General features: G+C 54.7%; 1 protein-coding gene across 3 annotated transcripts in view; it reads left to right on the top strand.

Annotated features, from left to right (window-relative positions):
* The window catches only part of FRMD5 (FERM domain containing 5), a 118,132-nt gene that overhangs the window by 81,245 nt on the left and 9,391 nt on the right, over positions 1-27,496 (top strand). For all 3 annotated transcript variants that reach the window (XM_052807582.1, XM_052807583.1, XM_052807584.1), the window contains exons 2-10: positions 7,312-7,416; positions 12,001-12,043; positions 12,632-12,710; positions 19,379-19,476; positions 21,461-21,584; positions 22,649-22,736; positions 25,288-25,376; positions 26,556-26,619; positions 27,355-27,446. In XM_052807582.1, the coding sequence (XP_052663542.1) occupies positions 7,312-7,416; positions 12,001-12,043; positions 12,632-12,710; positions 19,379-19,476; positions 21,461-21,584; positions 22,649-22,736; positions 25,288-25,376; positions 26,556-26,619; positions 27,355-27,446 (782 nt within the window). The remainder of the gene's footprint in view (positions 1-7,311; positions 7,417-12,000; positions 12,044-12,631; positions 12,711-19,378; positions 19,477-21,460; positions 21,585-22,648; positions 22,737-25,287; positions 25,377-26,555; positions 26,620-27,354; positions 27,447-27,496) is intronic.

The raw sequence follows: 27,496 nt of genomic DNA, 5'->3' as shown, positions 1-27,496 counted from the left end.
CTGTGGGGTGCGTGTCAGCTTGGCGTGCGGCATTCACGGTGTGTGCAAGTGGGGATTGCTAATGGTGCAGCTGGCAATAGTCTCTCATTAGACTGCTGTACCCTGAAAGGCTGACCTCAAAAACTTGCAGACCTTAAGACAGATATAAGTCTTACTTTATAAGAACATATAAAGATCAAAACATAGAATATTTAAGCTGATATTATGCAAGAGAGCTCTTTTAAGTCGTGATTTGTAAAGACAGTTCAGATAATTTCCTGAAAGACATACTCATAATGATTAATTTAGAATATGTTTAATTCAAGTTAGAGAGATCAAAGAGAAAGCATTTCCCCCTGTAATGCCGTTCGCATTTTTACACTTTCACCATATTCCATTGGACTGGGGGCGATGTCTGATTTGTCCTTCGTTGCAATTTCTCTGTGTTAAAATTGCAGAGGAAAGCATTATGTGGACATTCATGCTAATTTGGGGCACGGGTAGGGAAAGGGAGAAGAGCCTGGAGCAAATCCCTGCAAAACTGGCTCTGGGAGGTGAGGAGGGGCGTGATGCTGAGGATGGCGAATCGTCCCCTCTGTTCTTCTCGTCTAGCTAGAAAGGTTCACGCTTCTGCGGCATTCTCTGGCATTTTCTGTGACTGTTGTCTGTAACAGACTTTCCTGAGTGGGAAAGTTCAATTAGCATGAGTAGGACAGAGCCCACATTGCTGTAGCGGGATGAGCAGCGTGCCTGGCTGGGGCTGCCTGCGGCAGGGCAGGGGCTCAGGCAGAGCCGCCAGATGTGCGACGCACTGCTGGCAGCGGAGGGGGAAGGGAGAGTGCACGTGTTGCAGCAGCTGCTTCGGCTCTAACAGCCCTTCAGGTCTAATTGGGAATAATTTACGAGTACGTCTTTATTTATGCAGCTACAATTTCTGTTATATGGTCAGTTGTTTTAACCTTTGTGGCTGTGTCAAATGTCCCTTTTAGTTCAGCCTGGGAAGTGATCTTTTCTAGAAGAAGAAAATAAAATCTGTATTTATTACTATTTTGGATATAATCTGGGAGGAGGTCCAGTCTTCCTAATGCACGTAACAGCTGATCTGGGAAGGTTATTTTGTGCCTGTTAGGCAAGCAAGGCTTGGGTGTTTGTTCTACTGCTCACAAGATGCTGCTGCAGTTTCTCTTTTCTCAAGCTCCATGTTGCTGCTTCAGTCCTCATTGAAAAAATGAATATTATTTAATGAAAGTACAATAACTTGCTCTAACTCAGGAAAATGGATTTGGATTCTGCCAGGTTTCGTTATTCCTTTCCATTCTGTGCCCTTGTGCCTGAGCCAGGCGCACAGCCTGTACCGGGCGGTGGTTGTGTCTGACAGTGATGGATGATACACGCAGAGACTCAATTAGCCTATTAATAAAGCACAATCTAGGCCACGGTTTTCCAAGTTTGGCACCTAAATCTGTATTCAGGCTCATAAATGAGTGGCCTCATTTCCCGAGCAGCGGCCGGCGGTGCTGGTGACAATTGCGTGCTGGCGAGCCGGCTGGCAGCTCCCCGCTCAGCCGAGACGCAGGCACTTTGTTCTGTGTCCCTGGGCGCAGCCGCAGTAGGGCGGTGGGCGAGCGGCACAGGCCTGAAGGGTCTGGTTTGGGGTGGGAATGGGTGGGCACCGCAGCCGTGGGGACCCAGCCTGGGACTGTCCACATCTGCATCCCCAGCGGGAGCAGCAGCTGCCGATTCCCAGCCTCATCAAACGAATGTCTCTGCACAAGGGAGCTAGGGAGGGCTGCGGGGCAAGGTGGGCGTTCCACCCCGCCAGGGCTGGAGTCCTGGGGGACGCCTCCTTTGCCAGCCCAAGGGGTTGCCTTTAGCTTGGGCTGGAGCTGAGCAGTTGCGCTCAAATTCCAGGTTTCTGGTCCTCGAGCCATGCAAAAGGGGATGTGACCAGTGCGGATGGCCCTGGGGTCGCCACTGTCCCTCCTGCTCCTGATGCGTCTGCTTTCCCCGCTGTGGACTGGCATCTTGTTCCTCTGCAGGGTGGTCTCTGCTGGACGCCATCTAAGGATGCTTCCTGAGGACAGGGCAGCGCCGGGGGTGGCCATGCCTGTGGCCTGCGTGGGAGCTGCTGTGCAGGTGCCCACCCAGCATGGCCACAATGCATGGAAGCCTCGGGGGGCTGGTGCCCAGCCTGCGGCTTTGCCAGTGGGTCCCTGGCCGACAGCAGTGGCTGCAGGGCTGCAACAAATGCAGCTGACCTGTGTGGCTGGGGGGGCCGACCAGCACCATTAACCCAGCCCAGTGAGAGTCCAGCATGCAGGGCAGGCTGCAGCCAGCAGCAGCTGAAATATGAGTTTCACTATCTGAGTATGGAAATGGGAATCTTTCATTTTTTCCAATGCCAGGTGCATTTGAGCATCATAGCAAGGGTGAACAGCAGGCTTTTCTGTTTGGCCTGTGGAGCTGGGGGGATGCAGGAGAGGAGAGCAGGCAGAGACAATTCCTGAAATTTTAGCTCTGCGCTGTCAGAGCGTTGTTCCCATCGGCTGGCAGGACTTGCTGCCTGTGGGGAGTTCTGTTTGTTTATGGTCTCAGCATCTCCCAAGGACTGGGATGGGTTTGGCAGGACCGCTGCCTGCTCAGCTCCAGCCCATCTCCCCAGCCGTGCTGCGGCTGCAAAATGCTTCAGCTGCCTCGGTGCAAGCTCTCATGGCACCACTCTCAACACTCTCCTGCTGCTTCACCTTCTTTCGGCCCAGAACAGCTGCCTCAAGTCTCCGTTTCTACAACAAGGAGAGTTGCTTAAAAACACAGTAATAAATTGGGGAAGAGCGTGAGTCAGCTGAGCTGAGCCAGGCTGGGATTCACTGTGGTGCCCAGCCAGCAACCATCCCCAGCTGCAGGCTCTGCAGGCTTTTGGCTGCTCTGCTGTATTTTAACAGCAAGGTCCAAAAGCCCAGCACTGTTTTACTTTGGCATGAGCCAGGTGAGGTTGGGCGAACCTTTTTCGGCCAGGCTGCAAGGTCGGGCTCTTCCAAGTGAGCGCGAGGGCAGCTTGCTGTGCCATGCCAGCGGCAGCAGCCTGGCTGGCACGAGGACACTCATCCTCTCTGGTGCCAAACAACCTCGTGGCCCCAGGAACAACACCTGGAGTCCTTGGCTGCGTTCCCTTGGGGTGGTGTGTGCCCAGCGTCCCCCCGAGGAGCTGCGGTGCTGGAGCAGGATGCTGACCCATGGCTGCTGCATGGGCAGCATGAGCGGCGGGACTGGGGCTGGGGCTGGGGCTGGTTCTGGGCTGCAGCCCCGCAGGCATCGCAGGTGCCCTCAGGACAAAGCAATGAGCTGGCAGCTATGGCCGGGGCTGCCATCGAGCGCTGGTTTTCAATGGTACCTGCTGTTGCCGCAGTAGCCGTGCGAGGTGTTGTCACACACAGCCGTCTCCCCGATGCTCCTTGGAGGATCCTCTGTGATCCCTCCCAGGGGATTCACTTGCAGGAAAGTGAAACCTCACTGTTACCCCCAGTGTGAAAGCAAAGCTGCAGACCTGTTTATCGGCCCAGGGAGGCTTTGCAAACCACAGACCAGAGGAGCTTTGTGTCTTGCAGACACTGGTGTGGCTGGTGCAGAGGCCGAGCAGAGCTGAGCAGAGCCCGCTCGGCCACGTCAGGGTGCTCTCAGGGGGAACACCCAGCTGCTGCAACTTCATCTCAATGTCATCTCATCTGCTCAAACGAAGCTCTTCTGGAGTCAGTTTTCTCTTGCATGTGCACGCAGCCCACAGGGACACGGCTACAAGGCTGACGGGGGGGGCTCTGTTTAATCTGCAGAGATGTGATGCTTCTGAGAACGGTGAACATGCCCATGTCCCTCACTGGGGGGAGAGACATCTGAACACCCCCGAGGACTCAGGCTACGACTCTGTCTTTTAACGCCGTGTGTTTTACAGTGCATCAGTCACTGTATAAAAAGCTGCCCTTGACTGCATCCCAAACAGATCCCATCAAACACATTTGCCACAGGAGGCTTTTTAAGACTTGACTTAAGCTTGGCTGATGCCCGAGTGAGTCCCACCCCATTCAGCGAGCGAGGGGTAAAGGAGGGGAGAGCAGGGACTTGGTTCCAGGGCTGTCAGGCTGTGCAGATCAGCCCATGCCTTGGAGGTGGCTTGAGACAGCCCTGGGGGGATGGGATGCCCGAGGCTGCAGAGATGAACCTCAGAGGCAGCCGACAAATCCTCTCCATTGCCTCTGGGTATTTTGGCGAGACTGCCGTGCTGATGCCATGAGCACAGCGCCTGGCTCCGGGAAATGCAGGCGGTAGAGCGAGGGGAGGGCTGGAGTACAACCACAACGGCACCAGCCCCGGGGCAGAGAGTTGGGGCACAGTCAGCAGCAGGATTTCCAAAGGAGACTTCACATCGGCAATCGCTTCGAGGCCATCATCTTCTGGGAGGAGCAGGGCCGGGTGAGCATCCCCTGCCCCTCGGCCGAGCTTTGCTGGGCAGCATCGGGGTCTCCCCTCTGCTGCTCCATCTGGCGCAGTGGCTGTCTGGCGCAGTGGCTGTCTGTCCTTCCCCTTCCTTCTGGTTCGGCCGGAGCTGGGGTGGGCACCGCACGCCCCGCATCCCCCCCAGCCCTTTCCTCTATGCTCTGCGGCCGATTCTCCTGCTGACTTCTGCGTGCGACCGCCCAAGACGCTCCATCAGCCCGTTGCCGCTGGCCAAGCGCCAGCGCTGCAGCAGCCGGGCGAGCAGGACGGGCTCTCCCTGCACGGCCGCCTGCGAAGGCAGGGTTTGCAGCCCTGGACCGGGATGACCCTGCTCCAGCAGCAGCGCTGCCCGGGGGTCACCCCATCAGATCGCCTTTGCTGCCCTGGTGCCTGCCAGGCTCCGGCTCCAGCACCGAGGGCAACTCATTCTAGCAGCTGCATAATTGCAGCCTGAATTTCATGACTCTCTAAATGAAGCACTATTTATTTAAAATGCAGAGGCATTTATCATACTGTACCAAGTCCCAGGAACGAGTTAATGCCAGACCCATGGGGTTCCCCGGTTGCACGGCCTGTGTCTGCTGAGTGATTATTTGATCAGATAATGCACGTGTTAAATATATTTGTCGGGAAACAGAAACCTGTGTTATCTGAAGGAGGCAGCGTCGACTGTCAGGAGCAGCCTTTGATCTGCGGAGACGCAGCACTGTAAAGCAGGTCCCCCATCGACTGCAGTGCAGCCATTCCCAGGTCCTCCGGCAAACCCCAGAGTGGGGCCGAGGGCAGGCAGCAGGGAAGGCTGGCAGGCTGAGGGGCCAGATCCTGCCAGCACATCCCCGTCAGCCCAGGCACCTGGGTGCCATTTCCTGGGTGCCGTAAAGGGGGCAAAGACAGCAAGGTCCGAACCATTTTACCTGTTGTCCCTCTCTGGCCCCAGGCGAGGGGGTTTCCCAGGGCAGCAGCACCTGGTTTAAGCTTTTCAGAAACACATAAAATACTGGCTTTGATCCCAAACGTGGCACAGGCTGAGAGGACCCCACTCTTAGCAAGCGCTGAGCCTCAGGGGGTGAGACCACCGCGGAGGTACAGCTCTGCTCAGCATGGAGCCACTGCCCTGGGACAGACCCTGCAAGCAGAGGTTCATGAATTATCCAGGTGTACCTGGGTTCTTGTCCATGAGCAAAATGTTACAGTGGTCAATTTTAAGTTGGATGGAAAATTTTGGAGTAGTTAAATTGCTGTCATATAAGGGATATACAGTGTTGCACAGCTGTACGCTTGGTCTGGGCAAATCCCATTGCTGATGAATCAGCTCTCATGGGGGGGGCTCTATGGCCTTTGGGGGTGCGATTCTGGAGAGCAAAGGAAGCGTTGAACCAGAGAAGCCTCGGTATAATTCCTAATTCTTCTTGGCTTACTGACTTCAAACCTTTAGCACATAAGAAAACCATTTCTGGAAAAAATAGCAATGATCTTTTTGACAGAGAGGATGCATGGCCTATCTCCAGCAGTGACCCCCATGGCTGGATGAGCTGTGAGTGGGGTCCTGGGGGGCTGTGAGTGGGTGACACTGGGGTTCTGGGGTCTCCAACTCTCTTGGGTGCTGCATTTCCACACCAAACGGAGGAAGAACCATGGTGTCCTGGGCCCAGCACTGCTGTGGAGCAGCTCACAGCGTGCAAATTAAGTGTGTGCTTCAGTTGTTGCGGCACTGGAAATTAATTTTTTAATAACTTTGAGATGTATCAGATTTTATATCTATAATACTTTAAAATTCTCCATTAATGTTCTGTCTAGCACTAGCTGTAAGTTGTACTGGCGCACAGGAACTTATAAAGCTGTAATTCTCATTGCCCAGACACTCCTGCTCTCTCCAGAGTGGGGCTCTGGCAGCACAGGCTGGTCCTGGAGAAAGTATAAATCTGTGGCATCCCTCTGCCACATCCCGCAGCAATGCAGAGCCCCAGGGACAAGGAATGGGGAAGGCTCTTTCCTAAAAGCTCAGTAGCAGAAAAGGGCACAGAAGAAATATGCTAAAACCAGGCAGGTCAGTACTGGACTCATGCCATAGTGCCATACCACGGGAAGACTGAGAGAGCCGGAAGAGAGCGAAAGCAATGAGCTGACAGTGACCTGTGCCGTGCCTATGGTGAGGGAGTCCAACAGGGATTACAACAGCAGCAAAGCTGTGACCTTGCTGATCTGCCTGAAAACACGGGCCAGGCAAACAGACCCCAAAATTCACAGCTTCCCCACCTAACACTTCACTATGACTCGAGCTGCGGCGCGATTCCCAGACAGACTCTGACCTTGGTCACAGTTTTCTTTATGCTTTTAAAATACCCTGGGTGTTTCATGGCATTCAGGCTGTGTTTGGGGTGGTTGCTGTTCTGCTCTACTCACGCTCTCACTGCGCTCTCACTGTGCTCTCACCGCACACTCTGCCCTGGCAGCTTCGCCTCCGCAGCGCTGCCTAGAGCTGCCTAGATGCAGATTTGTTGTCCAAGCGGCCGTGGGTTTTTGGCCGATGCTGCAGCCTCCTGCCGAGCCCTGGACAGCCTCAGCATCTCGCCTGGGTGTGAGCTGCAGGTCTCTGGATGGGGACGGGGACCACTGCGTTATGGGGTCCTGCTCCTGGCTGCTGTTGGACTGCCCCTTGGATGGGATGGGAGACAGTTTCTGAGCTGAAAATATCGCTGGTGAAGCACTATGGAAGTTGGCGGGATTTGTACCGTCCTTGCTGTCACTTTACAAGTTTTGGACGCTTCACCCACCCAGTGTGCCCCAGCTCCTCTGCTCCACCGCCCTCCTCCCGCTTTGTAAATGAGTTTTTTTGTTTTGCAGAGAGATGCTAAGGGCCAGTACCTGTTCGACCTTCTCTGCCACCACCTGAACCTGCTGGAGAAGGACTACTTCGGCATTCGGTTTGTGGACCCTGACAAGCAAAGGGTGAGAGTCCTTCCTGCCTAGGCTGGGTGATGGGGTTTCTTGCAGCTCGATGGTATCAGACTGGTCCTCGCTGCTGCGGCTGCGGACTGGAACGCAAGGCAAATGGCTGCAACAAAATTTGGTTTAGGCAGTGATGAGGGTCCCTTCCCCAGCAGTTCTTCCCTGCCCTGCTGCTGGGCAGGGGAGGTTATGGGTGCCCTGACAGGGTCATTGCTTTGCCTGTGGGAAGGGCATCTACTCATGGCTCCCTGAGCACCCTGGGGAGACCCATCACCCCTTCCCACCTCTTCTGCTAGAGCCAGGGCTGAGTCTCGTGCTGCAGCCCCAGGGAGGGGGGACCGGGGTGCACCTGGGCTCCAGCAGCAGCAGCATCAGTGTCCCAGCTCTGCTGATACATCCTCAGCGTCAGTCGGGATGTGCAAGCCCAGAGGAACTCACACGGCTCTCAGAGCCCTGCGCGAGTGGTGAAAGCATCTTCCATTTGCAAAGTGAGAGGATTTAATGCAATTGCAAAGGTAAAGAGGGAGATCTCCTGACACTGGGTTTGCAGGACTATTTCTAGCACGGAGTCAAATTTAACACTGAGATTAGGCCATGCGACAGCTTTGTGCCGAGAATCTAAACACTTGTGCGTGTTGCCTCAGGCAATGGAGAGTGAAACAAGACATCGGAGTGCACAGAGCCGAGAGCCCCTGTGGCAGGACCTGGTCTGACCCAGCAGCGCAGCTCCCAGCACGGATTTGTGCAGAGTCCCGCTGAGTCCCTGGGCAGCTGCAGCAGGTCGGGGCAGAGGGTGGCACAGCCTCTCGCAGGGGAAGAGCCCCACGGGTGGGTCACGTGTGCCGCGGTCCCAACGAGCTGGATTTCCACGCAGAAGTTGTGTGAGTGAGCCCTGCCACTTCTTCAGGACTGACTGTCCACGCTCCTTTTAAAACATGTGCAGAATGCAAGCTCCGCACAAATACATGTTAAATTGCTGCTTGCTATTAGAGCACTTGAGGTTTGTGAATGAGAAGTGCTGTGAACACGCTTGCGGGCTAGCTATTAATAACAATCTTGTGTTGCACTTCCTGCTGATCAATATAAGCCACCGTAACAAACAATTTCTGCTCCCCAAGGTACCTTCTGCCGTGTCTGTTATAGGGAGCAGCCACTGTTAAGCAAGGAGCTGGGTGTAGGGCTGCTCCCTCACTGCTGTCTGCAGTGGGATGGGGCCCATATGGGCTCCTCGCTCCCCCCATTTCCCTTCCAGGGGCACTCACTGACACTCATGTGGCTTTTCTCACCCAGAGCAGTAGCTTCCTCTTCCTCGTCCTCCCTACCTTGCTAAGTCACAGCCATCAGGGAGCACGTGATGCTGCTGCTCCCTCTCGCGGGGTCTCGTGGGGTCTCGCCCCCCCAACTTGTGTTTTCTGGGCTCTCTCCCTCCCAACTTCTCCAGCCTTCTCCCAGATTTGCCTCCTGGCCATCATTGTCACACTGATGCATGACCTGTCTGAGGGCTGGATTTGCAGTGGGCTGTGGAGTGGTGGCTCTTCAGTGCTGGAGAGCAGCATTTTTCTTGCATGATGCTGAGGGATCGTTAACTGCTACTCCACTTGTGTTGGCTCTTTGTGTCCCTGCTTTTTGGTGAATCGCATCTTTAAACACATGTAGAAATAAAACCCTGTGCATAATGCATTATTATGCATCATCTCTGTGGGCACAGTTGGTGGAGAGAGAGCACTGCTGAAGTCTGCGCGTACCAAGAGCTCCACATGGCACTCTGGAAAACCCCTCAGCACAGTCACTGCGTGGAGGAGGTGTACTGGGATTTTTTCTTGGAGCATCTGCTCTTGCAGCAAATGAGTGGGCAGATGGAGAACGCAGGGTCCATGTCTTGTCCGAGCTGGTGCAAAGAGAGGACGTTTCTCTGCTGTCGCGTGTGGTGGGTCAGTGCCCAGGGCCTGCTTCTCCTGCACTCTGGATGCAAAGCCCAAAGCAGGCAGTGGCTGCCTGCAGCAGCGTGGGAGCCCCTCTGGGAGAGGGGGAGATGGGCGCGGAGGCAGAGCTGGCACGCTCGGCGATGCTGAGGACACTCCTTTTACTGGTGCTTTGCTTCTCCTGGGAATAATCTGACTCAGTTCAGGCCATGAGAGTTGAGGCAAGAGCCATCGCTCAGCTTTGAGCAGCATCCCAGGATGGGACTGCTTTGGGGGGGAGACCCCTCCACGGGAGAGCCACCCCCAGCCCTGCAGCTCATGGATGCTGTGGCTATCAAAGAGCTGCTCAGGTTTAGCATTTCCTCGGCTGAGTGCTGCATTTAAGCCTGTGATGAACTAAGCTGTCACTTCCGTCCATTATTTCTGATGCACAAGTCAATATTTCTTATTGAAATTGTGCTCTGCCACGTGCCTGACTGGCAGCCAGGGCTGGGGAGAACCTGGGGGGGGCACGGCAAGCAGGGCCGGACTCTGCTCCTGCCTGGGGCTGGGCTGGGAGCCACAGCACTCGTGTGATGTGGGAGAGGCGGCTGCCACAGCCCGCAGCGCGCTCCAGGCACAGCTACAGCTCCTGCCGGGAGGGCACGCGGCAGTCATTGAAAACCTCTCAATTTTTAAGCGTGGCCGGGAGGAGCCTGTGCACTGCCCTGGGGCTGCTGCAAGTGAGATGCTTCTATTGAGAGCACAGGGCGACGGACAGCAGAGATGCTGAAACATGACGAAAAAGAGAGAAAAAATCCTCCCTCCTTACCCATCATTTCCTGGTACTCTGTTGAGTCTGGGTCAGAGGATGCTGATGTCAGCACTCAAACCATTTCAGCCCACTCCAAAAGACAATGGTGCTTCTTCCCAGCATGGCGGGCATTGTCGTGACCTGGAAGTTCCCTTGGTCCTGCGGTGGGTTCCTGGGACTGGGGCAGGGATTTCCCGCAGGAACCCTCCGTGACGTTCCCTGTCCCCGACGCTGCTGTCGGAGCCCCTGGACTGCTTGCTGCCAGTGTTGGGGCACAGCCTGGAGCCCCCTGCATTCCCACGGGACTCCCCCTCACCCCGAGGCTTCCCAAAGCCTCCTGAGCAAGGGGCTGTGTCTGCACAGTCACAGGAGTTACCCAGACCCCCAGGTAACAGGGCATGCCGTGGCCTCCTCGACCCCTGCCACTGTTTTTTGCAGTGCTGCCAGCAGCCCATCCGCAGCAGGTGCCAAACGCACCCCAGAAATGCCCGAGTGAAACCCAGACCAGTTTGTGCAGCCACGGGGAGCCACCGCTCACTGGTTTTGTCTCAGTGGTGGACACTAATATTTAGAGTTTTCTATGGCAATCCCAGATTTCATTGATGTATCTTTGTAGATCTGTAATCCTTTGTGCTAACTAGTGTTTGCCTTAATTATAGTCGTTTTGCTTTGCTGTTTTGGGGTTCCCTCTTCCCAACACACAGGCATCCGAAGCCGCTTCTTGAGTGACAACACTTTGTTTCCTAAATGTGCCTGCCCAAACGATGTCAAATTAAAGCAGCAGCTATTGCAGAGGCTTTGCTGCAGGCAGAGCTTGATGGTTTCTTTTTGATGGCACAGAAGTGTAATTTCAGAAATACAGGCTTGAACCTAACCTTCCCGGTGTCATGCTGTAATTATAGATTCCAGTTCTGGTTGGGGTTAGCTTGTGTGATTGTAGCCAGTCATTGCAGCCAGTGCTGCAGAGTGATCGCCCTCCCCGGCAGAACCGTGCTGCTGGGTGCTCCCATCTGCTGGCATCACGGTGGCATGGGCAGCCACAAACCCTGGAAGCCCCACATTCCCCAGAGCTGCCAGCCCGCGGGGAGGTGAGTTTGTACTTTTTGCATGCAGGACCTTGATTTAGGCTTTAAAAATCAGATCACAGTGACCAGTCCATGCGCTTCTTCAACGCCCTCCAGTGCACATGTGCAACCACGGGGCACCAGTGAAGGGTGATTTTAACAACTGGGGACCAGATGCCTCAGCACAAAAAATGTTCACCTCCTTGCTGTGATTGCTTACTCAGCTAACCGGTGAGCAGAGCACGGAGAGCGGGAGGTTGCTCAGGCTGAAGAAGGATGCCTTTGCCATGTAACCTGGCCACGTTGTTGTCGCTGTTAGAAAACTGCACTTGGGGACGGCATGTCCTGTTGAGCAAAGGGAGATGCCTCCTGATGAGCCCCTGCTCTGCCCGGCGCCTCTCCTGGAGCTGGCAGCGGGTCCTTGCTGGGCGCTGAGCAAGCGCAACCGCTCACCTCAGCATCACCGGAGCCCGGCTGTGCCTCCACCTCGACCCAATGGGGCTGCCAAGAGGGGACGCAGAGGACCTGGCTTTCCCTGGGGTCGTGCAGAGAAAGCGATGTCAGACTGGGGACGCTAGGGCTTGGGTCCTGCTCGGGCCCTCCCTCGGCTGCTGGCCAGCTGGGCAGGGGCTGCAGCCCCCCTCCCACCTCCTCTGCCATCCAGCTTATGGATCTGCCACAGCATAGGCTTTTATTTCAGGCAGAGGGGTTTTTTTGTTTCTTTAATTTTGGCCTGAAGAGTCAATGTTATTAACTGAAAGTATTTGTTACTGAGTTGCTTTAATTGCCTTCTTTTTTGTTTCAGCATTGGCTGGAATTTACCAAGTCGGTTGTGAAGCAGATGAGGGGTGAGTATTGCTGCAAGCAGATGTCCTGGACAGGCAGTGTGTGCTCCTTTCATTTTAGATGTATTCCCATTTTCTTCAGTCCTTCCCCTCTGGGGTCAATTCCCAGCACATCTCCCAGAAAAAGGGCCTTTTTGATTATCCACAAAGCTGTTCTGCTGGGTCAAAAGTGGGATCATCCTCCACCAGTCCCACTGCAGTCACAACCGGCCATGCCCCCATAGCATGGGCGCACAGGGCACCAGCCCTGCCAGAGACCAGGACAGAAATGATGGGGACGAGCAAATGAGATTCACCAACACCGGGGCCTGCCTGGAGAGCAGGGTGAGCAGCCAGCAGACAGTGCCGTGGGCGCTTCCCCATGGCTTTACCGGTGACATCTGCTCCCACCATGGCCACCGCAGTGGGGAATAGCCCCATGCCCATCTGCTCCCTCCTTACCAAGGGCAGCTGGGTGTGTTTGGGGGTAATGGGGAGGGCAGGTGAGACCCCCAGCAATATCTGACCGTCTCCTCGAGCGGGGTTATTCGGGAGGACGAAGGGGACAAATCCTGCCATTTGGTGACCACGGTATCACTGTTCTCACTGCAGCCCAGCCTCCCTTCACCATGTGCTTCCGTGTGAAGTTTTATCCCACGGACCCCGCTGCTCTGAAGGAGGAGATCACCAGGTAAGGATGGGGCACCCAGCGCGAAGGCTTGGCCAATTCAGGAACACACTCTGTCGAGCTTCATTTTATAACCAAGGGAGAGCAACAGCCATTTAGATTTCCAAAAGAACCTGAACGTTTCTGGATTGTCCCAGCTGCGGGGGGAAAGTGTGGAACTCCCCACCTGTGCTTTGTGTGTGGAGCCGCCGTGCCTGGCACGGAGCACTAGCCATGTGTTTAAACCCACTGACTCGGTCTTTGGCTGCAGTTGGTTGCAAAAATCACATTTCCAGGGCAAAGTGCTCAGAGTGCAGCACTGCTCACCGTAACGTCCATCGCGGCTTCGGTACCATCCTGCCAATGCAGAACGGCTCCTGGGCTGCACCAGGTGCATTGCCTTCCCTGCAGCTCTCCAAAATCTCTCCTTCCAGCTGGAACCCCCCGGTCCTGGTCAGTGCAGGAAGGTGGGTTCAAGCAGGAGCAGCAGTTCTCCTGCAAGAGTCCATGTTCTGCTTCTGCTAACTCTTGCCACTTCTGAATCAGCTGTTAGTGCCAGTGCCTGAGCACGTCCTTAGCTCAAGGTGCCATTACGTGTGCTTGGTCTGTCGGGAAGGGTTTGAGTGTTTCCAGTTCCCTTGATGTCCCCTGCAAGTAATTAGCCACATCCCTTTTACGTAAGGGGCATGAATCCTCTAGGAGAAATGGGTGATAAACTGAGATGCAGAAACTTGACAGCACTTCTCTCGAGTTTCTATCTTTAGGGGCTCTTCATGCCGCTCTTCCTGACAGAAGGAAGGACATGAAGAGCACTCACAGAGAAATCGCAGCAGCTTTGGAAAACAAGCCGTGACTGTGGATCTCCGGGGCACGACAGCCCAGGCCCCCCCGCCGCCTGCCGTGGTGTGGACGGTCGGGTGTCTGCCAGAGGCAGCTGGGCTGGCACCTTTGCTAAAGGTTTCTGCATTTTTCCCCTGGAACCTTTTGCCATTATTGCTGCAAATATTTGTAGTTGTCTTTACAAGCCTGGGGTTTGTTAGAGAGAAGGTAATAAAAATGGTGTGGACCGGGTGCAGGCAAGCTGGAGGGAGCATGCCAAGGGCACAGAGCACTGCCATGGCATGGGCACCCCACTGTCCTCCACCAGCCCGGGACCCGGGCAGGACCCCTTGCTCTGCTGGCAGCTCGCCACTGCAGTGCCTCCACTGCTGCTGCACCCAGCACGGGGTGCAGACAGCATCATTTGCCCACCGTGCAGTGGTGCAGGGGAGCGAGAAGAGCTTCAGCCTCACCCGAGGGCTGGGTGGGTGACACCAGCCTTGCTTTTGAGTTCCCAAACACAGCAGGTCTTGGGTGCGCAGGCTTCATTAAATGCTGAATAAAATTTGCGAGAGATGTTTAAAGGTGCTGTGGGGAATTTTGCATTGTAAGACAAGGCGAGGGTGTGAAAGGCAGAGTGTCAGCATGCCGTGAGAGTGGGAGCAGACCTGGCCTGTAGGCTCAGCCTGGGCTTGACACAGGGGTGGCAGAGCTGGGAGAGCCTGGAGGGCTGACGGGGCCTTGTCCCCCAATTCTGCTAGAGAAGGAAAAGAGGGAACTGCCTTTAATCACCCTGCTGATGTGTCAGGCACCACAACGTGCTTTCACCTCGCTCTGCTGTCCCCTGGGATGTTAGGTATGAGAGCTGAGCCTGGCCCCTCTGTGTGCTCATGGCAGTGAGACCCCAGACCTGGGTGGGGGTCTTGGTGAGGGGCTGTGGCAGCAGGGACCACCACTGGGGCAGTGGTGGCATGCACCCTCTCCATGCCTGGGTCTGTTGCAGCTCCCTGCAGGGCGGCTGTCACCTTTTAAAGCAAAGCTGGAAGTGGGTTCCTCAGCCACGCTTAGATGTTTTCCAGATTTTCCTCAGATCAGGAGTAAAGGGTCCCTGCCCCCCTCCCAGGTGGTGGGGGCATGCGGACCACTCTGCTCCCCCCTGCATTCTCACCCAGGTTGAGCAGCTTTAAATGAACCTATAACGCAGAAAGTGAAGAAGGGCAGATGGGTCAGCCCCAAGGCTCACCGAGACTCCCATCATGTCTCTGGCAGGGACCGTTTGCCAAGGATGTAATTAGAGGAGAAGTGGCATGGATGAACCTCTGTAACTCAGTGGTGTCCCCTGGGGTCTGTCCTGCACTTGTCCCCAGCACATGTCCGTGGTGTTACTGTTGGGGCTGCGAGGTCCCTTGCCAGCCTTGCACCCAGGAGAGGGCTTGGGATTTGCCATCAGGGTGCTTTGGCTGATCAGGGGACTGTCACCTTTTGGGTAGCAGCTCCTGCTCACCAGCTGTCCTCTTCCAATGTCATGTGAAGACCGGGGACAGCTCATGCAGGGACCTCTCCTATCCTTGTCTCTCCTTTTCTCTCCTCTCCTCTCTTCTCTCCTGTCCTCGAGCTCCAGAGATGGAGGCAGGCCAGCAGCTGCTGGATCTCACACAGTGCCAGGTGTGTGCCTACCCCCAAACAGATTCAGTTCCCCTTTAGACTCTGTTGTACCGTGGGGAAAAGCTGCTGCTTCTTAAACACATCCAAAAATTGACAGTAAAAACCAGAGAGAAATAAATGATGACTAAGGGGCTGGCAGCCTTCCTTCGATGCTAAAGCAGCCCGGCCCAGCTGCCACCGGGTGAAGGCGGCAGGTTTTGGTGTGGAGCGCTCGGCTGCACTGCAGATTTCTCACCTTCTCGTACTGCTGCCAGCAGAAGCTCCAGAGCATCCGACAGCTCTGCCCGGGGAGGGACCAGGAGCAGGAGGGCAGAGGGGGTCCTGGCCAGGCGCTGGGACAGCGTCGGCAGCATCTGCGGTTCCCCTCTACCGGGCTGCCCTTTGCTGTCCTGATTTTCAGACTATTTGGCTGGTTTTCCCTGGCTTCGAAGCAGGGGCCTGTTTGTACCGTCAAGTGTCGGTCAGCTCGCTCCTGTCATGTGGGCATCTGTGGACTGCTAAGAAAAGTATCAAATCAATTCAAAGGATTCAGAAGTGGTTTGGGGCAAAAAGTGCTGGCTGCTGACCCCCTGGAGCTGGACCACTGCAGCAGGAGCCGGCTGAGTCTCACAACAAGCTCTAGGAGGGAAATGTATCGCTTTCCTTCTGCTTTTAGTAACTTTCACATAAGTGTGTCCTTATGTGAAGTCCAGGCCAGGGAGATGATCTGGAGAAGCAATGTGTGAAGAAATGACTGCAGAAATGCTTTTCCTGGCTATGCCCTGGATCTAGGTTTGGGGTGTGAAAGGTGCAAAACTTGTAGGTTGCCATCTGCCAACATGCCAGGTAAGGGCTCCAGACAGAGCCAGTGAGCTGCATCTGTGCACAAAGGTGTAGGCAAAACCCACTATTATTTGCGTCTGCAGCTGCAGCGCTCCCCTCTTCCTACCTCGGCTTTTACCTGTGATGTACCTTAGTCCAAGGCAGGAGATCGTCAGTCCTGGAGAAGGAAGCCCCCCGCCTCACCTGTGAAAAACAGGGACAAAAGTAGCACAGACTTCTCTTGATATCTTCAAAGCAGGCTGTAAATGCCATGTTGCACTGCGGACACTCAGCTGCTGCAGATTGCAGGACCCTCAGTGTCTTGGCCCCGGATACCCTCAAATGGTGGCAAGTAGCCCTTATCCCTCACTCATAATGGCTCAGTCTCAGCAGCCTGAAGTCGTGCAGCCCCGAATCCCTCTGTGCATCCTGGCCCTGTGCTGGGCTGCCATTTCTCCATTTGCTCTGGCTGCCATTACATATTCCTGATGAATAGCTGGGGTCCTTGCTAAGCACGTCGAGAATTAAGTAGGCTTACTGATAGAGCTAAATATATTCCAGGATTTAATTCTTGGGATTTTCAGTCTATTTCTGCAGGCAGCAAATGAAAGAGGATGTCTGGGCTTTTGCAGCCTGATTTGCAGCGTGTTTGGAATATACCTGGGCTCAGCTTTTTACTTCAGTTTTGCATTAATAAACTCTGTATTTTTGTTGGGTGGATCAGTTAGAAGAAGCAGAGGATGGTGAGGTGTTTCAAAAACTCTTTTGGAGTTTCGTTTCCCCGTGGTAATGTACAAAACTAATGAAAGCTTTGCTTGTGTTTCACAGAAGGACCCAAAAACCAAAACTAAAAAACCTCTTAAGTTGTTGTTTGGAAGCCTGAGAAAATTTTGGTTCTTCGGGGCTGACCTTAGACAGGAGATGCAGATTAGGAGGAAAGCAGTTGTAAAGAGCCCTGTGCGCATTTGCTGGGCCTGTTTAAAAGTGTCTTCATGTCCAGAATGCCAGTCTTTTTGCTGCTGCCAGGACATGTGCTGTAATCAGCTTTCTCAGATAGGATTGATTTGGTTTTTAGTACAGGCACACTTTAGGGGACCCACAGAAGTGCCCAGGAATAGTTTCACAGGGATACATCTCCTTGTTTTGCTTAAGAAGAATTTACATAGTTTGCAGATTTTACGTTTACTCCCAGCAACTGCAACCCTGTGCAGCCATCAGGCCTTAATTTAAATGTGAAATGGCCAAAGACATCATCTCTGAGTAACGGCAGCTATTATGTGGGCATTAAGCTGTGCATACAATATGTTAATTGTATTTCTTTCCCTTAATCAGAGCTTAGCAAACATCTGCAGTTGTCAAGCACAGTAAGGAGAATTGAAATGCAGGTCAGGCATTTACCCTTGTGGAGGGTGGGAGCTGGACCCAAAGAGCATGGGGGATGGAGCCAGCCTGGATGGAGCTCACCACTGCAAGCTCAGAAATATTTCCCATCTTTTAACGTCCTTTTCCAAGGCAGCCTCACCCCACATCCCAGTGCTGCCTCAGGAAACCCCCCTTTCCAGGGGAGATTTCCAAGGCATGGGCAAGGCTTTGGAAAACCTGTTTGGCACCTGCTGAAGGTTTTTGTTTGTAAAACCAGCTCAGATCTACAGACTTTCCCTGCTTAAAGGGAACAGGGGTGTTCGGGGGGGGGGGCACGCAAGCAGGGCTGGGGGGATTGACAGGGTTAAACCCATTTGATGGTGGATTTTTGGTGAGGTCTATGGTAGGTGCTGGGGAAGGGCTGGTGCGGTGAAGGGCTGGTGCTGGGCGAGGGTGCTGGCGGTGCTTGCCGGCCGAGCCTGGGGTCTCCATCCCGGCTGGCCTGACGCGGGGATGCTCCAGCAGTGGTGGCGTTTGTCACCCTGAGCGCTGGAAGCCCTGACCATCAACTGCTGAGACTGCCAGTGCTTCAGAGGTGGTGGGGGGGACTGGGAGCAGAAGACCCTCGTCTCCTTCTCGTGAGTAAAGCATGAGCCCTGTAAAGTCCTGAGGTGGCGTCAGGACTGCAGCCACCTCTGGCCCCATTTGTGCCCTGCAGCTGACGTGAGCATGGAGCTCTGCAGCCCAGCCGGGCTCAGGCTGTCTGCCCAGGGACTGAGGTCTGGGCCCGACGGCCCCCCACGGGCCCCCCACGGGCCCAGGGCAAGCCCCCAGGCGGGTGGGCTGCTCCTGCTTGCTGCCGTTCTAGGTGTGCCTGCAATTGCAGCTGAAACCTGGGCTTAATATTCACTTTCCCTTGGACTGAGTACACTTTAATATCTGGATTTCTCTTTAATGTATTTTATCTGTGAAAATTAGTGGTTTATCTCATCATAAATACGGATTTGAGAAATGAAGCGTGACTGAGATATTGCAGAGTGCAAGAGTCTGATTATTTAAACACATTTCTGAGCGCTCCAATTTCCATTTTGCTCCTTCACTCTATGACTTACGTTTTACCATCAGAAGGTTTTCCCAAATGCATTGCCACATGACTCAGCCCAAACTGTTACTTAGGTTTAAATTTATTCAAATATGTAATTTTCCAACATAGTTTATCTTTTCACTGGGCATGGAGATAGAGATGGGTGAGCACAAGAAGTAGCTCACTCTAGATGATGTGGTGTTGATCATTGGCGAGCATGGAGGAGGGAAGTTGGTGCGTACGCAGAGACCTGGAAGGATACAGAAAGTTGGGGAAGGAGAAGAATCACGTTATGGAGAAGCTGAGCAGCCGGGCAAGGATGCAGGACTGGGAAGCGCAGCAGTCGCTGGTGGGCTCGGGACCACGAGATCCCGTTCAGAGCATCATCATCCCTGGGCACCTCGGCCCCGGTGACCTTGTGATGGGCTGGGGTAGTTGCAATTGTGTTTGGGCACCGCTGCCCAAATCAGGATGAAGCAGCACGGGGGACTCTGGGGGCTGGCAGGCAGAAGGGACCAGCACCTCCTTGTCTATGAGTTTCCTCCTTTCCATGTTTTCCCTGGTGGGAATGCGCGTCTGAGTATCTCTGTGCCCAAGGGAGCCCTTTGTCACTGCTGGCAGCTCTGCCCTGCTGCGAGTGGCCATGCCGGTGAGGAGCCGGGTCGGTGGAGACCTCCATCAGCCCTCGGGTCAGGTGCTGGAGCCCCAGAGCAGGCACCGTGTCCTTGCAGGCTGGAGCGGGGTTGGGACATGTAGATCGGAGCCCCAGCACCGGCCCTGACCGGGGGAACTGCCCAGTAATTAACACTTGTTTGCTCCTAGCAAGTGTAATGTCTTGCAAATGGGCTGCTGGGAGAGAAATGTTAGTGCAAGTGTCTCGTGGCAGATATTTCACATCTAAATTGCCTGTTTAGGTAATTTAAACTTTGCTTAATAAATGGACTATCTCTTCTGTCCTCAGGTATTTAGTCTTCCTGCAGATCAAAAGGGATCTCTACCACGGCCGTCTCCTCTGCAAGACTTCGGATGCTGCTTTGTTGGCCGCCTATATCCTTCAAGGTAATGCTTTTTGACAAGATAAATTTGCTTTTCATGCTAAGTAGTGATTACATTATTTCACTTACAACAGATCACCGCACCTAGAATACAAATGTCATCCCGCCAGTGCAGGCCTCATGCTTCAAGGCTGTGCTTGTGCCGTGCAGTGCTGGGCTAGAGGAGGGTGAAGGTTGATGTTGGGGTCTCACCCGCAGGAGAAGCACCACGCTGCCGTCTGCTCCCTGAGCTGTCCCACCTGCATTCGGGGCAGCAGCGTCCCCATGAGCATCCCCTCAGCTAATCCAGCCCGTGTCTCCTAGTTCTGTGCTTGTCCAGAGGCAGAAGCAGCCCAGTGACAAAGCACTTCTCTTTCTGGGACTGTGCACAGCCTGTGGTAACTGGCAAGTGCCCACAGTTTGCAGTTGCAAAGAGGGCTCCAGAGTGAAATGCAGTCTTGCTGATTGCTAGGACGGATGAAGACAGCCTTGGGTAAGCTCATTGCTTGCTGCCGAGCGCCTCGGCAAAGAAAATGCTTTTGTCAGCAAGTTGCAGCCGCGCTGGTGGAGTTCAGAGCAGGAGGTGCGAAAACCTCTGAAAAGCTTCTGCCTGATCTGCCCTCCTGCCTGTTCTCCTGCCTGCTCTTGCCTCCACTGCCTGTGGCACTGAGAGCATGGAGGTGGCATCTGCCTGGCGTGGTGCAACACCTGGACACTCAGCGAGGGGTCGTCAGGCTGTTGGAAGAGCTGGGTGGTGCTGGTAGTGGAAAGGCACCTTGACATGCCATTAGCAACGGCATGCTGGACGTGCAGGTGGGCTTCCCTACCCAAGGGTGCTTGGCTCGGCGCGATGCCGGGGCCCCTCTCTGCAGTCCCGTGGTGCCTGTGGTCCCATCCCCAGCATGAGCTGGGGGGAATTGCCCCAGCAATCAAAAAAGAAAAGTTTCAGCTCCAAAGTATTTTGGAGTTATTTCACAGTGCTGGTATACCTCCCCCCTTCTAGTGTTTTAAGCAGGAAACATAAAAATTAATGTAACGTCTCCATCTCGCTTAGGACCTGAGGCTGGAGGGAATTAAATGAGAGCAAGGTCCTTTCATCCCCAGTGGCAGGAGGCTGCCGGATTACTGTAAATCCCAGCAGGAGACACCAGCTACACAGCCATGCTACAGTGAAATGCCAGCGGCGATCGCTGCTGACTCCCATGGGGTGCTGGGAGAGGGAGCGGAGCTGCATCAGCCCGCACCGAGGAGAGAGCAGAAATCTGGTTGTCTCGGGCATTTCTGCACCCTGGTCTCAGTGCTCGGGGTCGGGGCTGCTGGGATTGTCTTGAGGACAGACCTGTCGCTGCGCTTGCAGCTTGCCCAGGCTTGAAGCAGGTTTTCCAGGCAGGGGTCAATCCCTGCCCGCAGCCATTGCATGCAGCCCCCCCGCCCTGCTGCAGGGCAGAGCGGCTGGGTCAGCCTGTCCCCGTGATCAGCCAGTAGTGCTTCCCCGGGGTAGGTAAAGAGGGGAAGGAGCTTTTCTCAATGTCGCCTCACAGATTTCCAACTAATTATATTTTTTCGAGGTGCAGTTGCATCCACAGGGTGAGCAGAATTCGCTCGCTGCCTTGTTCCCAACCAGCTGGGATCGGGGTGGGGGCCGGGGGTACCCCAGGGGTGCTCCAGGCCAACCGCCCCAGGGCTGCCATCGCACGGACCTAGCGTGGCTCCCAGGAGGTTCTTGTCACATAGCTTGAGGAATTAATAAATTTGGGACAGTGACCATCTGCTGCCAGGTGATTCCCAAGCAAAGAGTGCAATTAATTGGATGCAGTTAATGCCTTACAAACTATCCCTCCTGATGGGAAGCATGGCTGGGTTGGAGTGTCATTCCTGGGATGCTCTGAGCCCTGACCCTGCGCCTGGTTGCCACTGGCTCTGCTGCCAAGGTGGGCGCTGCCAGGATGGGGATGCACGCTGTGGTCTGGGTTGCGCTGCTCTTCCTGACTGGTTCTGCCTTCCCCCAGCTGAGATCGGGGATTACGACCCGGGGAAGCACCCAGAAGGCTACAGCTCCAAGTTCCAGTTCTTCCCCAAACACTCGGAGAAGCTGGAGAGGAAAATTGCGGAGATCCACAAGTCAGAGCTGAGGTACAGCGGGGCGGCTTTGCTGAGTGGGAGTGTCGGCTGCTGCAGGGATTACTGATGTTGGGCTGATTTTTATCCCTGTTTGGGATTTTCAGTCATGCCATGGGATGAGCACTCCCTGCTCTGGTCCGTCAGATCCAGCTGAGAGCCAGCAGTGCTCTTGGCAGCGTAGGTAATAGCAAAAATGCAGAGCAGCACAAGCTTTAGGAAAGCAGGTCGTTTAGTGGCATAGTACAACAAATGACCCTGCGAGAGGAGCTGCCATGTCCCACCAAACCTCTGCTCACTGAAAGGAAAATGTGATCGAGCAGCCAAGGACAAGCCACAGAAAGTGCAGACAAAAAAGTATGCCAGCAATGTGGCAGTCCGGTCCTGGTGCAAAGTCAGCCCCGATCCCTCCTGCCTCAGGGAGGGCTGAGGGGTTTCTCCTGCTCCTGGCTCCTGGCTCAGCCGGCATAACCTGAGGGGGTCCCTGGTCTTCCCCGGTGGGGCGGGGACAGTGACCAACCCCCTGTCCCCCATAGATCCCCTCCTGCCACCTCCCCGCGCTGCCTTCACCCCGCTCTGGGACATGAGGGGTGAGACACCGTCAGCAAAGCCCTGTCCTCCCATGGTACTGGCACTGCCTCCAGGGCCGCATCCCGACCGGACGGCTGTGCGCCGGTCCCTGGGGAGCACAGTGGGGTTTCAACCTCCCAGAAACCCAGCAGAGCCATGCCCTTATGTGCTGTGGGCTGCTGCCTTCTGCCTGGCAAACTCCCTTTTCCTACCCACCTGAAGAAATGCCTGCGCTGCGTATAGGAAATTCAGCCATAAATTTTGCAGATGCTCCTGGATTTTGGTCCTTTCTAGTGCTGCTGGTTCAGCTTATCTCCTGCTAGATCAAGTTGGCAGGAGAAGAAAGGCTGGGTTTCAGTGCTGGTCTCCTGCTGCAGATTGACTGTGCTAATGAATGTAACGGGAATATGCCATGACTGATGCCTCTTGTCGTTAACAGAAACCCTGTAGCTGAGGGCTGACTTTCACGTTCATGTCTACCATGGAATACTTTTTTTTCCCTCCTGTAGTGGGCAGACACCAGCTACTTCAGAGCTGAATTTCCTCAGGAAAGCCCAGACTCTGGAGACCTACGGGGTTGACCCACACCCTTGCAAGGTAAAACAGTTTTCTGAACGCTATTCCTTGCATTGGATTTCTTGCTCCAGCCGGTAACAATCTGCAGAGGTACCAGTGACTGGTCCCTAGTGCAGCCATTTGTCACCTGTCAGCAGGCTTTGGTGCTGGCAGAGCCGTGGTACATGGGATGTGCTGTAGCCAACAGCCCTCTCCAGCCTTAAAAACCAGCCCCAACCGGGCACGTGTGCACAGAGGGGAGTGGGGAGGGTGGCTACTCCAAAGTCCTTCCAGAGAGTACTTACTTAGGGAATCCATACGAAAGTGTTTTCATGTGCAGACAGCTATAAAAGACAGTGGCCGATCATCTTCTGCTAAAGCATGTAATTTGGAGGCAGTAACAAGGTCAGTAATGTGTCTGAGAAACCGACAAGCATTAATCTGCCAGAGACAGTCTATCACTCTGCTCTTCCCTGGCCGGTAATCCAGTTTTCTGTTTGAAATGCTTTTTATTGACTGTAGATGTCATTGTGTGTGGCTCTCTCTGGTCCCTTACAATCCCATCACATGCAGATGGATGCGGGATGCAAAGCAGATGGAGAATTTCACTCTAAGGGCAGTGCCTGCTCTGTGGTCCCCCAGGGCTTTTAACTGAATTATGCCCCGTAAATACACAATTGCGGTAAATATACCTGGCTTGGGTGGGGGGGTGTCCCATTTACTGGCAGTCTGTTATTGCTGAAGAGGTTGCCAGCTGGAGGAGTAGAATCACCACGCCGGGTCAGCTCTCCTGTGTAACTGGCTGGATTGGGCCATGCTGCCCTGGGAGCGATCCTCGGCATGTCTGGCTCAGCGCTGGAGCTTGGGGGGTCTGACCTTTGCTCTTATTTCCCTGTGGGGTCCTGTGCCCCATTTAACATCCCCAGCCCCTATCGAGCCTCTGCGCCCTCAGCTCTCCATCCTCTCCCCCAGCATCACCCACCTTTCCCAGGGGCACCCTGCTCCCCAGCTCCCCCCTCCATGCCGACCATGGGGAGCTCGCCCCCACTCCTCCCATCCCAAAGTAGCAACTCCAAAACTGTGCAGCTTCCAGCCCAACACCCCATTAATCTCCAAGCTGCCTCGCTCGCTGCCCATGGCTGCAGCACCAGCCATAGGCAGGGCAGGACTGAGGGTGTTGCTGTGTCAGTGGTGGGCAGGGGCAAGGGGGTCCGTACCCCCCAGAACGGTACGTCCCTCTACCAAGACACAGCTTCTCCCTTTCCTGAAGATTTTCCTGGATTTGGGAAAAAGCCAAAGCGCTTTGGGCAGCCCAAAGTCTGAGCTGCAGGAGCTGCTGCCGGGCTGGTTTCTGTGAAGATGCACAGAAATCTTCCTTCCTCCACAAGACAGGGCTGCTGCATCTCAGACATGATAAGTTTGAGGAGTTACATCTTGCCTTGTGCAGGGTATTGGTTTGAGGTTCAGGGCTCTGTTTTTAGCCATTCACCCTTGACAGATTAAGACAGATTTTTGATCTAATCTGGATTTAAAACCAATTTGTTCTCTGCTCAAATTCGGAAGATCTTATCATAGTGCTGGCTCCCTGCCGTCCCTGCGCCGTGCCAGCAAAGTCAGAGAGATCCAGCGTCCTGGGGTGGAAAGCAAACAGCAGAGAAGATGTCTCGCCTCTTGATTAAGGCAGGGAAGGGCACAACTGGGAGCAGAGGGGGAGCATTGTGCCCCCAAGCTGGGGAGATCCTGGGCACGGGGCATCCCAGCAGCAAGCAGAGCTGCCCTGCAGATGCGGAGCAGCTCTGCTCACCGCTGAGACGCCCTGTGCCATGCTTTTCCCCAAGAAAACATTGCAGACACCAATCAGACATTGCTCTTCTGCAGCCACCCCTGTAAAATTCCTTGCCTGCTTTTCCAGCCCAATGCACCAGAAATCCCGAGCCTGGCATGCACCTTCCCTTCAGCTCAGCATCCTTTGAAAGCCATCTGAATGTCTGCCGGCCAAATAAAAGTCAGGGCGAATCTAACAATTACTGAACAGCCACAACTGTTTCATAATATTTTTAAAATTCAGCATGTATCTGTTTTTTCCGTGCACATCAGTGCAGTTAATGATCACTTCCCTGGAGTCTAGACATTATGATTAAGTTAAACTGCTGCCTTGCTCTGTGCATGATACTAATTATTGGTTTTAAACTGTCTTGATGCCGCCCAGCTGCACTGGCTGTGCAGGGCTCTGAGGGAGTCAAGTGTAATGGGTTTTTACCATTTCCTGGTTTAATTACTAGTGAAAGTGTTGGTGGGGCACTGCCTTTGCTGTTTATTCCTCACCAGTAAGCAGATGGGACCGCTGCGGCTGAGAGCTCTATTGCGGTTTCTCCTCATTAGTGCCACTGGACCAGCTGCCCCATTATTCAGCTGTGCGTTTTACTGTGTGTGCAGGGTGTCACGGTCTGGGTGAACCTGCCAGGAGTGTCCCGCTGGCAGAGACGGCACGGAGGATTCTACATCACCACCACCCTTAGGGCTGAGGGTCACCGTTGATGTATAAGCTTTGCCAGCTCAAACATTTTGATGAGAAATTGGTGTTGTCTTCCAGGATGTGTCGGGGAACGCGGCATTTTTGGCCTTCACTCCCTTCGGTTTTGTTGTTCTGCAGGGAAACAAGAGAGTACACTTCATTAAATGGTGAGTTCCTGCCCCTGCATCACCTGCGGTGCCCTACTCGCTTGGAGCCGTGCCGGCTGGCTCGCTTCTGCTCGCTCTGTCGCCAGTTGTGCGCAGTGCTGTGGGGCAGAGGCCATGAGTGCCCTGCATCATGCCAGGGTGTTCAAGGGGTGCTCGGGTGAGCTCCCATGGATGGGGCATGTGGGTGGTCCCAGCACCAGGTGCCTTCCCCAGGCACTCACATCACACTGGGGTAGGGGCAACGTGCCTGTAATGGGACAGTGGTAAGTGCACGCAATGCCCACATCTGAGCCAGGACGGGCTCCGAGCAGAGGACACGGAGGGCAGCGATGCTGCGCCAGCTGGAAAACCCATCCCATGCCCTGCATACACTTGCACCAGTGCACCCATGAGCTTGCATGCCCGCGTCTGAGAAGCAGGGGAGAAAACAGGTCCTCTTCACGGTGCCATGCAGTCGCTGTGCTGCCGGGGCAGAGGGGCGCTCCTAGGACAGGGAGAACGGCACCGAGTGGGGCCACACCACACACTCAGGGTGTCACTTCTTGCTCTGTCCCACCCTTGGAGGAGCCCAGCTGCCTCCTCTGCTGCAGCTGTACGCTGGGCTGCTGGCTCCAAGGACTTTTCTACCCTGGCCCCTAAGCTTGCTCCTGGTCAGTACACAGCAGGGCTCTCTCCTGTGAGCTGCACTCTCTCTGCATTTGCTTTGTTGCCCCAAACTTAACTATTTTCTACATTGTCTACATTAACTTGCATCATCCGCATGTTGGCTGAGTCTCCCGAAAGCTCCTCCAGCCCCTCTGAACCTGGTTGTGTTGTTCCTCGGACTTTGCTGCACCTCAGATTTTGGCCAGTGTGTCCCTCACGGCTGGTATTGCCACCCGGCCGGTGCCCCTGTGGCGAGGTCCCAGTGACTCTGGGACACCCTGCTGACCATCACCTTCACCCCAGGGCATCCCTCTTTCCAGCTGCTTGTTTCCGAGCCTGGGCTCCTCTCACCGCCCCGTGGCACCTCCCAGGGATGGAAAACGGGGTCTTGAAGCTGTCCCACTGCCATCCCCAAAGCACCAGCTCTCACCCTGCAGCTCCCAGCAAGTGCTTTGGCCGGGGCTGCGCCCATGAGCCAGCCAGGCTGCGGTGGGCTCCATGCAGCATCTCACCTGCCCGTCCTTGTCCTTTCAGGAACGAGGTGACCAAAATGAAATTCGAAGGGAAGACTTTCTATTTATACGTAAGTCAGAAAGAGGTGAGTGCTCTCCTTTCTCGTGGGACTTCCTGAGCGCAACCATGGTCGTTCCTTCAGCAGGTTGTCCATGAACTTGGTAGGCTGCAGCCTGCAGCAGTATCACCCCGTGCCTGGCGGTACAAGGACACAGGCACAGTGGCAGGGGCTGCAGCTCGGTGGCAGCGCTGGGGTCACCTCCCTGCTGCTGTTGGCACCTTGCTCTGGGCATTAGAGCCTGCAGACGCCGGGTTACCCCCGGGCTATGCCGTGGTGAGGGCTCTGCCCTGAGCAGCAGCCCAGGACCTCCAGCAGCTTCTTGCCATGCCTGCTTGCCATGGCCACGTGCTGCATTTGGGATTATTGTGGTTATTGTTACCGCCATCATGCTCAGTTAGCCCCGGTTGATGAAATCGGCCTGAAAACCTCTGGCTGAAATCGGCTCCCACTCAAGCCATCAGCATGATGTTTTTAAAAAATGTATTTCTGGATATTCAAAAAGGCAGGTAAGCCAGAAGAGGTGGGTGGCAGGTCACTGGCATGCATGGTGGCCCATCCGTTGTGTGAGGCGCCGCGCTGGGGTGTTGGCTGATGCTCCAACATCTCCCGGTGTCCTGAGCGGCTCTGGAGGAGGATCTGCCCTGTGTCAGTGCTGCTCTCCAGCTCCGGCTGCTCTGGCCTCCGTCCACACTCCTAGCGTGCTGCCCAGTGGGCACCACTCACTTGTTCCCCTACCAACTTCCTGTCTTTCTCCTTTAGGAAAAGAAAATTGTTCTTACATATTTTGCCCCAACACCAGAAGCCTGCAAGCACCTCTGGAAGTGTGGGATAGAAAACCAGGCTTTCTACAAGTAAGTGCAGGGTCACCCAGGCGCGCGTGGTGGTGTGTTCTGCATCTCCC

The sequence above is a fragment of the Harpia harpyja genome, chromosome 14, assembly GCF_026419915.1.
Source record: "Harpia harpyja isolate bHarHar1 chromosome 14, bHarHar1 primary haplotype, whole genome shotgun sequence".
Taxonomy (NCBI): Eukaryota; Metazoa; Chordata; class Aves; order Accipitriformes; family Accipitridae; genus Harpia; species Harpia harpyja.
Note: the sequence above shows the minus strand (reverse complement) of the source record. Positions and strands in the feature narration are given on the sequence as shown.